At 39.9% G+C, this 18,027-nt stretch overlaps 1 protein-coding gene across 5 annotated transcripts in view; it reads left to right on the plus strand.

The window, feature by feature from the left end:
- LOC142345599 (uncharacterized) overlaps nucleotides 1-18,027 on the plus strand; it is a 306,540-nt gene that overhangs the window by 16,900 nt on the left and 271,613 nt on the right. For all 5 annotated transcript variants that reach the window (XM_075397728.1, XM_075397730.1, XM_075397731.1 and 2 more), the window contains 4 exons: nucleotides 7,171-7,422; nucleotides 7,919-8,224; nucleotides 8,534-8,842; nucleotides 9,154-9,441. In XM_075397728.1, the coding sequence (XP_075253843.1) occupies nucleotides 7,171-7,422; nucleotides 7,919-8,224; nucleotides 8,534-8,842; nucleotides 9,154-9,441 (1,155 nt within the window). The remainder of the gene's footprint in view (nucleotides 1-7,170; nucleotides 7,423-7,918; nucleotides 8,225-8,533; nucleotides 8,843-9,153; nucleotides 9,442-18,027) is intronic.

The following is an 18,027-nucleotide window of genomic DNA, read 5'->3' on the forward strand; positions in this document are numbered from 1 at the left end:
AGCCACTTTGGAGTTTTAAATGACACTACGTCCACAAACTCATCGTAAATGTCATTGTAGAACTCGTACCCCAATACGGCACACACGTTTGCACGAAGATTAGCACGGAAAAGAGTGCAATACACCTCTTTGCCGTGCATCGTCTTCACGAAACATGGCACACATTCACGACTGGCTCTAAATAACAAGCAAAAACCACTTCACAATTATTAACATACATAATAAACTAAAGAAAACTGCATAAAAATATACATAATTATTATACACATATGCAATTACCTTTCAACAGCGGCCTGCAATCCACTCATCGAGCGTGGAAAGAAAAACCCAGCAGCTTTTAGGCGATCGATTTGTGATCTCACACGAGTAATGTGCTTTGCAGACGCACTGAACCCGACATGTAGAGAAGCCAACTCCTGAGACACCATCTGCTGAGTAGGAATTTCCTGCTCCTGAATTTGCATTTCGCTGCCTACCTTCGCTTCCACCTTGTACATCGAAATTTCTCAATTTACGGCCAATTCAGACGTCCCCACATTCTTTATTCCCAGTACCATATGTTCTGCTTTGTCCCGATAAGCTCGCCTCTCCTCAGACGTTCGAACAAATGATGGATACACCCATTCAGATTGAGACAACGACTTGCTTCGCAAGAAAGCCAGAAAATCTTCATACTGGGCAACATCTACGATTAACAAGAACAATCTGAAAATTCAAACATTGAGTCAAACTAGTTATTAAGCGAGCAAAGCGTTAAAGTGTTGAGTCAAAAATGAACAATCACAGGAACGAAAACACACAAACAGAACAAATTATGCAATAAATGCCAAGGACTTTTAAATACCATGCCACAACGATCACTAATTGCTCATAACACATGCCGTAAAACACACAACGCCACCCTGAACACACAATTACACCCTTTACTAACATTTACTTATTCACTACGCCTTACTAATTCTTCCTTTTATCCCCTACTTGTACCCTCAATTCCCCCCACAAAACAAACTTGATATATACTAATTACTATGATATTAATATTACGTTATTAAATATTAATAGCACCAAGTACAATAATTAGTCAGTATATTAAGGAAAGCTAACCAAAACTACAACTACAAGTCAGTCAATAAATTATATAAATAAATATAAATAACTAGTTATAGTGCTGTCTCCTCCATTTCAACTCCTCCCTCATCCTCTTGATCTTCAATCTCTCCACTCTCCCTCCTTCTCCCCATACATCTTCCCCTCCTTCTCCTTCTCCACATCCCAACAATCCCGAATAATATGAATAATAATATGAATACTAATAATAATATTACGTCCCAGTCCCATCCATCTCCTCCATCTTCTAACCTATTAACTACGGCTGTACTAATATTGATATTACACTCTGGGTGCAACAAACAAGACCAGTGAACCCAGTTCTTTGCCACATACCTGGTACCGTTGCTGCAGGACCCCAGAGTGATATTATTCGGGCCGACAAAAATATTAAAGCACATATTTAGTATCAGAATAATCTGAAAAACTCGAAAAAACATGAAAAGACTGCACAATTCGACCCCCCCACAACCACTATCCCCATCATTAAACACCCCCCACTCAACCAAATAACCACATGTTAACAAGTTTAAACACCATATTTAGTAGTAATATCAATAAACACACACACAAACACATATGATATAAAAGCAGAGTACACCTGAAACAAACAAAAAACACCACATAAACAAGTGCCAAATTGAACAAATTAGATCTTGAAGCCCGAGTACATTAAACAAATGAGCAAATAAACACCGAAAGGCCAAATAGAAACCAGTTGAACATCCAGAAGAGCCACATCAGCAGAAAATTGTCCTGAAACATAGTTGTTATTATTGAAACACGAAATAGTTACTTACAATTGTATTGAATCTCGTACTTGTCGGCTCCATTTTTGAGACGCCGATCAACACAGAAGAAGCGCTGGCTTAAACAATATTCTTTCACAAGGAAGGAAAGATCTTAATCACCGAGAAGTTCATCAACGCGGAATTTTTAGTACCGTTTCCTCGTTACAATTTCACGATACGACAACAAGTAGAGACTCTCTTTCTTGACCTCTCAAAGAAATGAATAACACAGTCAGAATTTTGCAATATGACTTACAGTACCACGTATCGGAATCAGACAGATGTCTTCAATGTTGACTGGCTTTACTCGAAAATCCTCAATGAAACAATCGAAGCCGAGCTTGAAGTCTTTAAACTACGCAATGAGACCGAAAAACTCCTCACCAGAGTCAAAGAGGACCCCCGAAACAGACAGAAAAGAGCCGCCCGCTTGCTATAGCAGCCGCAGTTGCTGGAATTGGTCTCTTTGGTCCAGAAATAGCAATGAGCAGCGGAGGATGGGGTGGAATCACAGGAATTTTCGGCTCATGCCAACGAACGTCTCAAAACGCTGAAAATATCGAGAGACTAGCTAACAGTTTTAATAACCTTAACGACTACTTCTTGGAAATCGGCGCACAAACCGATGAGAAATTCCTTCTAGTTGCTGACGAATTTGCAAAGGTTTATAAAGTTCAAAACGAATTGCAAGAAAACCAGAACAGAAACTGTAAACTAGTTGAGGAACAATTCGCAATTGTAGACCACAATCTGAACGCAATAGCAAATTGCATGGAAATTCAATCAACACAACAACAACTGAACTTTAATTTTGACACAGCAGCATCATTACTTCTTACACTCTATGCAGATATTAAAAGTTATCGAGCAGCCTTATACTCTTTCCGAATTAATGTTATAAATGCAATTCCTACTTTACTTGACAAACGCCTTCCAATCTCTTTAGTACCTCAAAAATTGTTGATAAAGATCCTTGACGCAGTCCACGATAGCCAAAAGAACGCACCAGATCGTCTAACTTTGGCAATACCCATGACTGATATACTTTCGTACTGCGATGCTAAATTAGTACAAGAGATTTAAACAGTAGGAGACGGACTTTTACTGACACTAACCATTCCCCTAGCCTCTATCCAGACCGTTTTTGAAGTTTATCGTGCAAATGTAATCCCTATGCCCCAGAAGGACTCTGTAGACGCCTTACAATGGGTGATAGAGGGAGAATACTTAGCAATCTCAGAAGGTCAGATGGAAACAACAGTACTGACGAGATCCCAGTACGACAACTGCCTTGGATCGCCACGATATCGAAATTGTCACGAGGCAATGGAAACTCACCTTGGATTCTCCTCGTGTCTAGCAACCCTCAAATTTCATCTTGCCATTACAGCATTGAAAGTATGTGACACAGAGAAGGTTGTGTTACCCAACCCAGAACAAGCACAGAACCTTGAATACGGAAAATGACTACTTACATCAGCTTCAAGTGATTTTACCCTTAGTGAGATTGGTACGGACGAGAATGACCGACAGACCAACATTCCTCATAAAAGTTGTAACATCTGTTTAATCACATTAGAATGTGGACACACAATGCTCAGTGATCACATTAAAATCAGAGCTGATTTACAAAGCTGTCAGTATCTTCCAGCAAAGAGAATCAGTGTTAAATTTCCTGATCCATTAGAACATTTAATTGACTCAGTTCAAAACATAAACGATCTACCAAAATACGAAACAAGCACTGATGCCAACCCTGATTTACTGAAAAAAATCAAAACAGAATTCATTTATTCCAACCGAAAGTTGTCAACAGAATCATTAGACGACATAGCAAAACCCATTACCACTGAAATGAAATCATTCAAGCCAGCACTAATTTGCAAATTTGAATCTTACGGGCCAATCAAGCTTTCTCTCTCGCTGACAATCATTGTCTTTATTGGAAACTTAGCCTTACATATCCTCTTCATGTATTTATACCATAAAGTAGCTTTTGTACGACGAATGGTGCCAAATTTCATGAAGCTTAACGGAACCAATGTACCGCTTAACCCAGTAGTTTTAGTACCTAAACATCTGAAAGCAGAAGTAGTTACAAATATAGCCAAACAACTCAAGCAACCACCAACAGTCATCTCTCCAGAAGAACTTGGAACCCTCCAACGACAACGACGAAATTCCGTGCCTGCAACTTCTACCATGTCAATCAACACCATGGACCGATTCAACACAGACGATGAACTAGAAAACCAAGCTCAACCCCGAGAGGAAAGTATTCTTTGAGCTCATGAAAGTCTTATATAGTTCAACAAGTATTAACCCTTTAACTGACTAAGTATCCCTTCACTCATTAAGTTCTAATCATAAGTGCTTTACATCATCAAACTAGTGCTTCAATCCCAGAAATTAACTAGTGCTTTAAACCATTCATTCAACCAGTATCCTTCTCCTACTCTTTCTCAAAGTTTAGAACCTTTATTCAGTGAAATAACCACGATTATTCTCAGTGCTAATCTTAACGCGTTCTCTCAACCCTAACTTTATCTTATGTCCTCACTCTTTCCTCAACATTAGCGCATTCTCAACTCTCAAATGTTCCTTCAAAGCCTTTGATCTTGTCTTAACCCTCTTTATTTTAACCTTGTCTTAACTTAAACATTATTTCTCTTAAATTCTTTAATTGTCTTTAACTTTAATGCTTTCGTTCAAAAAACTCTTTTCTAAGAAAACATAAATTGGGTGGCTCCAACAAAAATATGTGTGTATCCTCATACTCGTGCAGATTATGTTTTATAGAAAAATTGTAAAACCCAGTTCTTTCCGTAAAATTTTCATGGAAATTTTTCATAAAGTCCGGTAGTGTCACGCCCCTATTTCGTCCCTCATAGTTACGTGATGATATTCCCTAAAATATTCATAATTAAGTGCTTTATATTAATTAATATTCATTTAGTTTCAAGGCCATATATAGCCAATATTTTCATCTAGGCCTGTAACCCCTAATTTGTTTATGTTTATGAAAAACAACCGCAGATTGACAGTTTACTGATAAACATATCCAGTGCCTAAAAGCCTCAATATTTACTTTTTTGAATTTCTTGAAGATAAATTCGCATAATTAGTAAATAACTTCATGAGAGATTATGTACTTGGTGAAGTAATTATTCTGATAAAGTAGGTGCTAATACGGAACTTGTATTTGTACTTAACAAACATCAAGAGAAGTACAAAAGCCGGAAATTGCCTAACTTGAAGATCAGTAAATATTTGCGAAGGACCAATACAACTCAAGGCAAAGCCGTGCGGAAATGACGATCACCAGAACACCGTAGAAACAGCCTGACTATCAGTTGCTAATAAAACTCAGCAAAATCTGTAAAAGGCTACTACTAGCTAAGTTTATTCAAAATATATCCGCTAAAACCGCACTTTGAAACATCAAAATAAGTCCTTGTAAAATGACAATTAATCACATTATTTACTGCTAATATTAACCTCAGAAAACACAATGAGGAACATCCTAAAATCAGTGCGTAACATACCACTTACAGCTCTCTACCATGAATATATCGATCGGTCAAATTTGACTGAACAAAAAAACCATTTGACTATATAATTCCCCCCCCCCACTAGAAGTGGGGTTGGACAAAAACTTGGTAAGCTTGCCGACCTACGTGATTTCCTTGTAATCATATCATGATGAGATATAATTTTATGTTTTTTCAAATCAGGATCAGATGAAGAAAAAGTTTATCATTTGTGTGCTTTTTTAAACGATCTTCTTATGACTACCAACATTTTTAAACAACGAAATGAAACATAATTTTTCAATACTTGACTCCAATCAATTGCACGTAGTAATTTTATTTCGTAGTTATTTTTCGTACAGTACGTCTTGGCTTGGTCTAAATATCAGGACTTTTTTCTTTCAAGTTTGAACAGCGTGAAAACTACATTCTCACCTTCAAATTCGGGGCTCTTCAGTTTTAACCGTGCGCAATTCATTTTATCTAGCCTGAATATCATGCAACACAAGCTGTGATTAGGCTGGAAAAATTGCAAGAAATTATTCCCCAAAGTGAAGATAGTTGATTTTGTTTTCACCGTAGGTAGAGCATTTGAAACAAGATTGAGTGCACAAAAGTTTGAAGATTTACTACTGTTCATGGAACCACAAATTTATTCACATATAATATTTAAATTGTCAGAAAAAAAATTCCAATCCCTCAATTGATAAAAAATAAATACAGCTAAATATACTTAAACTTACTCTCATCGCCGAGACGTAATGGTCAAATAATAAAGAGCTAAAAAACATTACGTAACCATATGAAAAAAACTGAATAAGCGTCGCAAAGATAAATAGAAAGAAAAATTTTTAAAAAAAACCAAGCAATAATGAATGAAAAAATAACGAATAAGTTATAGAGTTGTTGATTTCTACCGATGACTTTCGTTCCGCACAGATCTCTAGAGTCTCTGCCCAACAATATATATCCTAATTGACAGCGCAGCTATTTTGACAGCGCAGATATCCTCCTTTATGACAGCGCAGATATTTTATACCAACTTTGTAGCCAGTTGAAAATTTTCTAACAAAAAATTACCATCAAAAGATCCTTGCAGGGAAACATTGCATGGCAATTGCAAAATTGATGGAAAAATTTCCTGTATTCAGGTAACGCTGGGTTCCGAAAACTATTTTATTCTGGAAGGCAACACCTTCATAACAAACTCCCGTTTTTGCGCAGTGTAACACTATCATTAGGAAGGTATTATTTGCAAGTCCCAAAAATAATAGTTTTGCCATTTGGGTCCGGCTCTTTGCGATGATATGTAAGTGAATCTCCACTTCTAGATTGTTGAAGATGCTAAAAATCAAAAAGATTTCGACCATAATGAAGAGAAAAGTTTTGTTCACGGACATGCAAAGTACACAGATTTAATTATACTGTAATAATCAGACCTATTCTCATTATGATCAGTCATATAATCGTACTTTATAGAGAGAACAGCCAGTAATGTTTAGGTTTCATCCAACATTAATCAACCATGATTTAGACTTCATCCAGACGATAATAGATCATGATCAGACTTCAGATCGTTTCTCACAGATGCGCGTCATTGTTTTTGCCTCGTTTGCATGCAGACCAGTTCAGATTATGATCAAACATGTTCAGAAAAAAAAACAGACTATAATCAGCAATGATCTGATCAGCGTTTAGCTCATTTTTCATACTAAAATGGTCCATAAAATCTATAATTTCAGGCGACATAGTTCTGGATTCCAACAGAACCACATCCGACATCTGGGTCCATGTTACATCCAGCATCTACGACACGAACACTGGATATTGCAAGCCGGTTGCATGCACCTCCGAGAGTGTCAATTTCACCTCTCCCCCCATCCAGCAACTGGTGACGTCTGGTCCATCCGGAACCGAGTACAACTACACTTTCCGAACTGAGAATTCATCAGATTCCGCTCAATTCTCGGAGGTTGATTTCACCTTTTGCACAGGTGCGGTTGGGATAATAATTGTTCTTTTTTTCCAGATACAATTTAGGGGCAGTTTTTTAGATAGCTCATCTGTAGTTATTAGAAAGAGTAGGTGGAACAAATTATTAAGTATCGATGTAGCTTCGCTGTAAAATCTGAGGAATCTTGCCACGCTATACAAGCTCTTAATTTTTGGACAAAAATTAGGATGTCGTAGCTTGAAGGATCGTGTCAAAATGTCCTCACGAGTGCATATGATTCTGGTCAGAGAACGTTTCGAGCTCAAATGGGTCTGGCCCGAGACAATTTCGAAGCACTTAAAGCGCAGTAAACTTTTTGAGCGCGCTTGCATACGATCCGAGTTTATTTCGGTCTGTAACAATCTGATAAGAAATCATTTTGGTCTGGCACCTCGTCTCCGGCACCAAATATTTAGAAAATATTATCGCACCGTACAAAAAACAATAAGTTTCGAAAAAATGTTGTAGAATTCTAATACAAATGAAATCGTTTTCAGAGCCCAATATTCCTGACATATCAGCCGTGACGTCTTTTTCCCAAACTGAAGCTTCGATTGAAATCAAAGGATCATCAGGCGCCTTTGCGGCCACTTCTCCGGGTAACCTGGACAACGTCGTCTTCGGGGCATCTGCACCAGTCGGAGGCACAAACTCGGACGGAAACTTGGCCCTGGATGCCGATTTCAACATCACTGGCTTGCCGACTGCTGGAACGAAGTACACTTTGACCTTTTTTGGACATATAACGGGATGTGGGGGGCTGACAAGCGCAGCTGCGGCTTCTATTGTTGATGTTTGCACCCGTGAGTATTAATTATTATCTCGCAAATTTTTGTCCTTAAGTTTTCCCTAAAAACATTGTTACAGTTTCAGGGACGAAATGAGTGAAGGGGGCGGGTGGCGGGTAGTAGCTCGAGGGGGTTTAAATTGGGGGATTTTTGGAAGTCAATTCAACGCCCAACCCTACCGCCTCCACTACCACCCCAAAAAACAGAACCGGTTCAAAATATTTTAAGAAATTGTTTTTTTGGCAATTAAATTATGAATAAACAATATACTAAAACTATTAAAATATTGAAAACTTGATCAGCCGAGTGTGTGGTTTGTTTTAGAACCAGAAAAACCAACAGTCGCTACAGCATCGTCGACTACCACCACAATAGACATCGCTGGTTCCAACGTTGACGTCACAAACGGACTCATTGACAAATTCGAAATTGTCAGCGTCACCCCAACGCCTGCAACAAACCCTGGAACCACGCCGGATGCGGGAAGCGGCTCCTCGGACACGATCCAAATAAGCGGGTTGACGAACGGGACCCAGTATACGCTTGGGTTCCGGTCAATTTTGACGACGGCCGGGGCCAACTGCAAAAATGGAGAGATTAAAAGTGACGTCATATACTACCAGGCCTGCACAAGTATGCAAAAAACTGGTCATTTTCAACGTATAATTTACAAGAAAGGACAAAATATTTAGAATAACTGATTTTGTTCTTTCAATTTAATTAACTTTAACTAGTCATCGTTAAATTTACAAAATAATTATTGGTTGAAAATACCGAACAACAAAAACTGTAGCATTTAATAGAATGCAGAAGACATTTTAATGAAAATTTTCAAAACAGAACATCAAAAAATTGCTTAAACGAAAAAAACCTCAAAATAGGTATGTACATTAATTTAGAAAATATATATCGATTTTCTATAAAGCATTTTAAATAAATTTCAGCCCCAATTGAGCCCACGGCAACATTCACCCAATTTACAAATGCTCTGGAACTGAACACCCTAACTGGAACCGGATTCGACACATTCACAATCAGCGTGTCATCTCCGACATCTATCGCTGGATCTGCCCAGCTTGCCTCTGCACTGCCCTACAACATCACTGGACTTTCGCCCGCTGTGGAGTACACCTTAACAATTAGGGTGGAACTGAATGACACAACGTGTCCACTAACCACAACTGCAAGCGAACGAGTGTTCGATGGGACCATGTCTAGCACCCAATGCACATGTAAGTATAGCACTTGCGTATAATTATAGTTGTAGCGTGTCCCATAAAGTTGAAATAAGCGAACGTTTCAAAAGCTACAGGTTGGAGTTCAAAGGTCAAAGTTCAAATTTAAAACATGTAGAAAAAATTGATGAATAGAAGCTTAATAGAAAAAACGTTAACATTCAAATGACCAATTTGATGCTCACTTGCCTGTTTTTGACGTTTTAGAACGTTTGTTTATTTCAACTTTATGGGACAGACTATAGTTCCGAAAAGTTTCAATTCAAGCGAACGCCTCCGAAGTCAAAGTTCAAATTTGAAACAAGAATACTTTGGTGCTCATTTGAAAGTCAAGAGTTTCTCGAACGTTCACTTCCCGGCTTGGGGTTTCATTGATTTCATACAAGGTTCATATATGATGTCATTCTGTCCATACTTGATTTTTTAGTACGATCCTAGTATGAAACCAAAGAAATAATAAATGATCCTTGTATGATTACCAAGAAACAATGCGTCTTCTTTTTCATTCAATTTACGTTTTCATTTTTATCGATAAGGAATCGCTTGTGTGACTCCCCGGTATCACTTTCAGAACGGCCAAAAGACCCAGAAATGCAATAGCTATCGCAATGTTGTGTTCTAACTAAAAGCTTAAGTCTATCTATATGATTAAAGTTTTCGTATCCTCTGAAGCCAGTTTATACCTATCAATACCAATTACTTAGAAACATGCAAAAAAAATTAAATTGTATCTGACTTTTAAATCATTCTCTGAACGCGTACAAACTTTGAAATTATTATTTTAGCGCACCCAAATATTCAGATGTGGACTGCACATAAAAATTAAGTTTTAAATTCCCTCTGTAACGGCTGCTCTCCTATCAAAGTCAAGGAAAACTTTACACCGCCCAGTTCATTTCAGCGGTTTCAAATCTGTCCGGATATTGTGTTTTTGCAGTTAACTTTTGTGAACTGTATTATCCGCTATACTGTAGATTACCGTTGCATTACTAGTTGCTCAATTACTTCTGATAACTAATCGCTCAGCTTTGCTGTATGACGATCTTGTTTCTCTCAGAATAACAAAATAATTCAAACTGAAACAATCAAATTTTTGTTGAGTTTTGTTAATAACTCAAGTTATAAACCGAATTTAGGAATTCTATTTCCAACAAATTGTAGCCTTGTGAATTGGCTATACTTCTACAAAGTTTCAGCTTTCTGCTACAAAGATTACAGAAGGGGGCTGAATTACTGTAACTATAAGTGAACAAGAATAATAACTTTAATGTTAGCAAGTCTCTCTATTGGTTTCAGTAACACCAATGTTGAACTAGATTAGGCTTCGTTAAAGCCAGTAAGAGAAACTGACTTTATGCTTTGCACAAAGTTTCTCTTACTTAGGAACTTCGTTCCTCAGAAGGAAAGTTTTGAGAATATCAAAGTTAATTCTCTTTTCACAAGTCAAAGTAAAGTTAAAACTGTACAATCACTAATATGATCTACAGAAACAAGACACGATAACAAGTAAATTACCGCTCAAGAAAGTGTGCTTCAATACGCACTGTATGTCAATTTAACAAGACAAAATTAACGAGTTTCAACTGATTTTTGGTAGTTTTTGAAGCTCCGTTTATGCTGCTAGTCACGTGGATTTACATGTCAAATTCAACTGTTGATTGGTTGTAGATAATGATGCCGACAGAATGTGAACACTTTTCCATAACGTCACTTTTTCAGTGTAAATTTGATGTCATGGGAAATTCGTTAACCATGTAGAAGTTTTGTCGAATATTCTGTATCAATAAGAGGTTGATTCGCAATCCAATCGCAAAGAATCTGATGCAATACTGTTAAGTCGTAGTATTGTTTTGCTGGTTGTTGAGGTAGTTCGAGTTTGAGTTTTACTTCATGAATGACGATTGTGTACTAATAATAGTTGCTAAATATAAATGTTGAACAAAATGAACAAATCCGTTTGGCTTCGATAGAATGTAGCATTAAATTTCGCTTGTCACACTATTCTAGCTTCAAGGCTTGAAATGGCCTTGAAGCGCTATTCAATTTGATTTCTGAGTTGTTAAGCTCAGCCGCAATATCGCCGGCCCTGTTTTCCCTCGCGAAAACATCTTTTCCAGGTAGTACTGGGGCGAGCTTCACTACTGGTCTCTTGTACACTCCGTCGTTCGTTCGAACTATAGCTGATCGAATCACACCGTCAGACCCATCGATGGTCTCCGTAACTCGAGCTAGATTGTAATATCCACGCTTATCATTGTCTTCGATCAACCAAACGAGATCGCCTTCTTTAAGGGTTTCGTTCGCCGTAGATCGCCATTTTTGCCGATTATTCAGAGTTGGCAGATATTCTTTACGAAATCTGTCCCATATGAGATTTGCATATGCTTGAGTTTGTCGAAAGAGCTTTCGATGATCAACAAATTCTTCTGCGCATGGTAGATAGGGTAAGCAAACGTTCTTGTTGCCAAGCAAGAAGTGGTTGGGGGTCAATGCCTCTAAGTCGTTAACATCTGAACTGACTGGAGTCAAAGGTCTTGAGTTCAAAGTCTGCTCAACAATACACATCGTTGTTGAAAGAACGTCCTCGGTGACTGATCTGTTCCCCAACACTGCATACATTGCTTTCTTGCAACTTCTCACCAACCGCTCCCATACTCCTCCAAAGTGAGGTGCTGCGGGTGGGTTGAACTTTCATCTGATCCCTCGTTGAATTAGATGTTCTTCGATCCCTTCTTTGTTCCATGCCGCAACGTACTCTGCAAACTCTCTTTCAGCTCCAACAAAGTTTGTCCTGTTGTCACTGATGATTGTACTCGGTTTGCCTCTTCGCGCAATAAATCTTATTATTGCATTGAGACAACTATCTGTGTCCAACTTGGGTACCACTTCTATATGCACCGCTCTCATAGTTAGACAAGTAAAGAGACAACACCATCGCTTTTCGTTCCTTCGCCCAATCTTCACAATGAAAGGGCCAAAGTAGTCAACTCCAACGTTTGTAAAGGCTGTTGAAGCATCTAACCGCTCTTCGGGTAGATCTGCCATTACTGGTGCTATCGTTTGTGCTCTGCCCTTTCTGCAGGTAACGCACTTGTTCTTAATTGATCTTAAGGCGTTTCGTATGCCTAGTATCCACATCTTCTGCTGAACAATGTTTCTTACAAGCACAGTGCCCTCGTGTTGATTGTCCTTGTGCTCGTTTCGCAAGAATAATTCAACCGCATGATGTTTCCAATGTAGCAGAATTGGATGCTTTGCATTGAAGTCCAATTGACTTTTGCCTATTCTGCCTTTGGCTCGAATGAGTTCTTCTTCATCTAGGAATGGTGAGAACTGTAGGATTTTGCTGCCTTTTGGAATTTCCTTTTCAGGTTCGAGAGATTTCACCTCTTCACCAAACTGCTCTCGCTGTAGTAACTTGAAGATGATTGCTTTTGCTTTTTCTCTTTCTTCAATGTTGACCACGAGTGTTGCAGGTTTGTCTTTGGTCAATGCTCGCTGTACGTATGCCACTGTATTTACTAGTCTGTTAAAGTTACTGAATCGTTCCCACTGGATAACAGCTTTCTTCTCTTCAGCCTGTATCATGAAAACTGATGAGGGTATATTCTCTTCATCTGATGCAAAGGTTAGGTTCACTTGCTCTGGCCATTCACTTTCTGGTCGTTTCAACCAGGCCGGCCCAGTGAGCCACTCACTTCTCCTGAGTTCCTCAATGTTGATTGCTCTGGTGCCAATGTCCGCCGGGTTGTTGATACCTCTCACATGTTTCCACTGTGAAACATCAGTTGTATCTAGTATCTCAGCAACTCGATTGACCACAAACACTTGTTGTTTGCGATGGGAACTGTGTATCCACTGTAACAACGTAGTTGAGTCTAACCAAAAACTGCAACTATTTATCTTCATTTCATGTTCCTTGACTATCTGTTCTTTCAACCTCACTGCCATGACTGCCGCTTGCAATTCCAATCGCGGTATTGAAAGACGCCTCATCGGTGCCACTCTGCATTTTCCAATGACAAATGCTAAGTCAGCTGAGTATTCTTTTGGTTGTGAACGTAGATAGGCCACTGCACACATCGTGTCTTCAGATGCGTCAGCAAACACATGAAGCTTGTTTTTATCCCTCTCTCTGTTGAAGTATCTTCTATCGATGCTTGTTTCAGCCACTATTGGAAGTTGTTCTTTCCATCTCAGGAATTCTTCTTCTTCACTAGGCTCCACTTGGTTGTCCCATTGTTGTCCGTTCTTAGTCCAGATGCCTTTCAGAAGTCGTCTCATATTAACACTGAACGGAGCAAACAATCCGATCGGGTCCAATACTGAAGATACCAGTGACAGAATCTTCCTCTGGGTTATAGGGGTTTCCACTTCCTTATTGGTACCTCTACACACTTGAAGGTTGTCATCAGTAACGGTCCAGTGTAGTCCTAGCACTGAAGATCCCTCCGTGCTGGGTTCCACTTCGACTTGCTTCGTGTTGCTGATTGACTTCAAGTCCTCTGGGATTGCTTCGATAACTGCATCGCTGTTGCTTATCCACCTCTTCAATTCAAATCCATGTTATGAGAGAAGAGGTTGTAGTTGATTGAAGACTTCAATTGCTTCCTCCGGGGTTTCTACTGATTTGATGAAATCATCCATGTAGAAGTTGTTTTGTATTGCCTTGGTTGCTATTGGATACTCTTGTTCGTTGTCCAGTCCCACTCGCTTGAGAGCATAGTTTGCACAAGTTGGAGAACTTTTAGCTCCAAATACGTGACGCTGATATTCGTATATCTGAACAGGTTCGTTAGTTCTTGGACGCCATAAAAACCTCAAGCAACTTCGATCCTGTTCGGGAACTTGCACTTGTAGAAACATCGATTCGATGTCGGCTGTTAGGGCTATTGGTCCGTCACGGAATCTGAATATTGTTCCAATCAAGCCGTGTAGCAGATCAGGTCCTGCTAGTAGCTTATCATTTTGGCATATGTCTTTGGACTTTGATGCGGCATTGCAAACACGTCTTACTTTGCCAGGCTTGTTCGGGTTTAGCACTGGATGGTGGGGCAAATACCATTCTTTCCCGAAGGGGCTTTTCACTTAGGACTCGTCCAATATCTTTACGAATCCTTTTTCTACATCTTTAACTATTGACTGTCGATACAAACTCTTCAAGTTTGGGTCCCTTTGGAATCTTCGCTCCAGTGAGTAAAGCTGACCCAGGGCTGAGCTGTAGTTGTTCGGTAGGTTTGGCTCTGGTTCAATCCACAGCATTCCCACTTCGTACCGCACGCCTGTGAACTTCGTCGTAATCTCTAGCATCTTCTGTGCCTGCAGTTCCTTCTTTGAATGACTGACGACGTTGATTTTGGAAGTATAGGTTTCTATGTCCCACCAGGTTTGGATATTCTCAGCCACTTTCACATCTTCTGTGAAGGCGAAATGACAAATATTTTGTCTTCTTTTGCCCGTCATGGGTCCACTGACTACCCATCCTAGCTCTGTTAGAACGGCGAAAGGTTCAGTTTGTGTTCCTATCTTGTAGTCCAATGGTCGTTGTAGCTCATAAGCATCTTGACCAAGGATGATGACAACTTCCATCAAGTTGAAGCTTCTGTTGGGTAAAACACTCAAGTGGTTGAAGCTTTCCTTCAGCTTGTTGTAGTTGTAGTTTGTGTTTCCCAAGGAGATTGAGGGGGTGTGCAAACGCTTCGATTGAATGCACCTTTGAATGTACTCCCTTTATTTTTAGAGGAACCTTTTCTGTCTTCAGATCCTTCGTTCCGTGTATGCCAGCTATGTTGAGCGTCACATCGGTGCCTTAGGCTCGTAACTTCTTGCACACTTTGATCAATGAATGAAACCGTTGATGCACTATCAAGGAAAGCATATGTGTTCAGCCTGTTGCCACCGCTCTGTATTGAGACAGGAACTATCTGAAGAAAGCTAGTAACTTCGTTACTCTGGTTTATTGTTGCTGCGCTTACGTTGACTGCGTGATTGCCCTCGTCCATTTGGTTTTCTGAGTGCAGCAATCGGTTGTGCTTCTTGATGCATCCATTGATGCCGCACGCATTGACTTTACAATCTTTGATTGCATGCCCTTTGCCTAGACATCCGTAACATAAGCGTTGCTTCCTCACTGCTGCGTACCGATCATTCACACTCATGTTCATGAATAGTGGACAGTTCCATATTTTATGGGTGCCATCAGCTAGTGGACAGTGATCACTTTGCGTTTGCTTCGTTTCTTTCACGTTGGAACTTGCACTGAAGTTCGACGTTTTCGAGAACCGTTTGTCTCTATTTGTGCTTCTTCGGTCTTCTTCTCTTCGCTGTCCCTTGAAAGCTGAAAACCCTTCGTGCACGAATGCTATCCTAGATAGCCACCTTTCAAATATAATCAGATCAGGCCAATCTTCATCTTTATCATCAACATAGAACCACCACTTCTCTTTGAGAACTTGGGGTAGTTTATCTACTGCCATATAGAGTGTCGAGCTTGATTGCAGATCACCAATCTGCTTGTACTCTTTGAGCACATTCGCAAAGTTCGAAGCAATAACTGAGAAACTGATCAGACCTGTTGAGTCGTGAGGTTTCACCTGACTTGCTTTGCGGAGACTCTCCAGTTGTGCATCAATGATCACATGAGGCCTTCCAAATTTCCTCTCCAGAATGCTCCATGCAGCACCATAGAACTGTCCAGAATAGCCCATTCCAGAGGTTGCTGACCTTGCCTTGCCTGTCAGTAGAGTCTTTAGATGGCTCATCTTCTCTGAGTCTGGTATTGGTCGTTGATCCACTGTAGCAATGAACATACTAGACCACTCCGGCCATTCGAGAGGGTTCCCATCGAAGTTGTTCAACTTCAGCTTTGGTAGGCTACTACTACCTGAATAGCCAGTGTTGTATCGTAATCGACCAGCTCTGGGGGAACCGTCTCGGTCTTCAACACTTAAGGATCGGTCTCGTGAATTGCGATATCGTGAGAAGTGACTTTGCCTGTTCATTTCAGGGGTTACTTCGAAGCGAGCAGTTGATCGATCTGGTGTTAGAAGGTTGTCAATTCTGCTGGCCCAGTCAGAGACATCTCTCTTCCTGGGGGTCCAGTTGAAGGGTGATTTGTCTCGAGCACCAGTTGATTGGGAACGAGCATCATCGTTGTCTAATGCTGTTCTCTTCACTTTGCGCTCTAGCTCGCGCTCTTCCTCCAGTAGTTGATGCTTGGTTTCCAGTTCCTTCATTTGCATTTCCAGCTCTAGCCTCCTTCGCTCAAACCGTGCTTGTTCCAGTCGCATCTTGGTTTCGAATTCGATATTGAATTTCTTCATCCTTTCCTCTCGCCTTTGCTTTGCTGACGATGTTTCCGAAACATTCTCCGTCTCTTGGCCACTTGCTGTTGCTCCATTTTGCACAGTTTGAGCAACTGGGTTGTCCGTTGGGTAGTTGTTGTTGCTCTCGCTGTCGTTCACTGCTTGGGTTACTTTGCTTTGCTCTGCATTCATCATTTCTGGTTGCGTGCCTTTGCTTATATATGCAAGCCAATGATAGTCCAAACTTGCTTTGCACTTCCTTGCTTCTTTCAGATGCTCTTCAACGAAATTAGCTTGATAGGGCACAAGCTTGTTTCGACGCTGCAGTTGCTTGGGTATTTCTTCCTAGAAGGTGAATAGTCTGTTGGTAGAGGACCTTTAGTTTGTTGGGTCGATCTGAGTCTTCAATTATTTTGTAGCAAAGACTTCTTTTAGTGTTAACTTCTTCCACTAACTCTTGAAGCTTCTTATCGTACCTGTGAGCTGTTGATTGAAGCTCCTCTCTGCTGGTTGTGCTTGACTTGCCTGGTTGCTGTTCGCTTTTGCTTTGTTGGTTTCCTTTGAGCAGGGTTCGGACTTCAATTTCTTTATTGAATTGCACTCTTCTGTTCGCCTCGCTGGCCTGTTGGTGTTGATTTGTTTGATTCTCTTTGGGGAGTGCCTTCGGCACTCTCTTCATCAGATTGGACAGCAGTTTGCCTTCCACTGTCCGGGTCGGCGGACCAAATGTAACGGCTGCTCTCCTATCAAAGTCAAGGAAAACTTTACACCGCCCAGTTCGTTTCAGCGGTTTCAAATCTGTCCGGATATTGTGTTTTTGCAGTTAACTTTTGTGAACTGTATTATCCGCTATACTGTAGATTACCGTTGCATTACTTGTTGCTCAATTACTTCTGATAACTAATCGCTCAGCTTTGCTGTATGACGATCTTGTTTCTCTCAGAATAACAAAATAATTCAAATTGAAACAATCAAATTTTTGTTGAGTTTTGTTAATAACTCAAGTTATAAACAGAATTTAGGAATTCTATTTCCAACAAATTGTAGCCCTGTGAATTGGCTATACTTCTGCAAAGTTTCAGCTTTCTGCTACAAAGATTACAGAAGGGGGCTGAATTACTGTAACTATAAGTGAACAAGAATAATAACTTTAATGTTAGCAAGTCTCTCTATTGGTTTCAGTAACACCAATGTTGAACTAGATTAGGCTTCGTTAAAGCCAGTAAGAGAAACTGACTTTATGCTTTGCACAAAGTTTCTCTTACTTAGGAACTTCGTT

Source organism: Convolutriloba macropyga, chromosome 9 (assembly GCF_964194025.1).
Source record: "Convolutriloba macropyga chromosome 9, txConMacr16.3, whole genome shotgun sequence".
Lineage (NCBI taxonomy): Eukaryota > Metazoa > Xenacoelomorpha > Acoela > Convolutidae > Convolutriloba > Convolutriloba macropyga.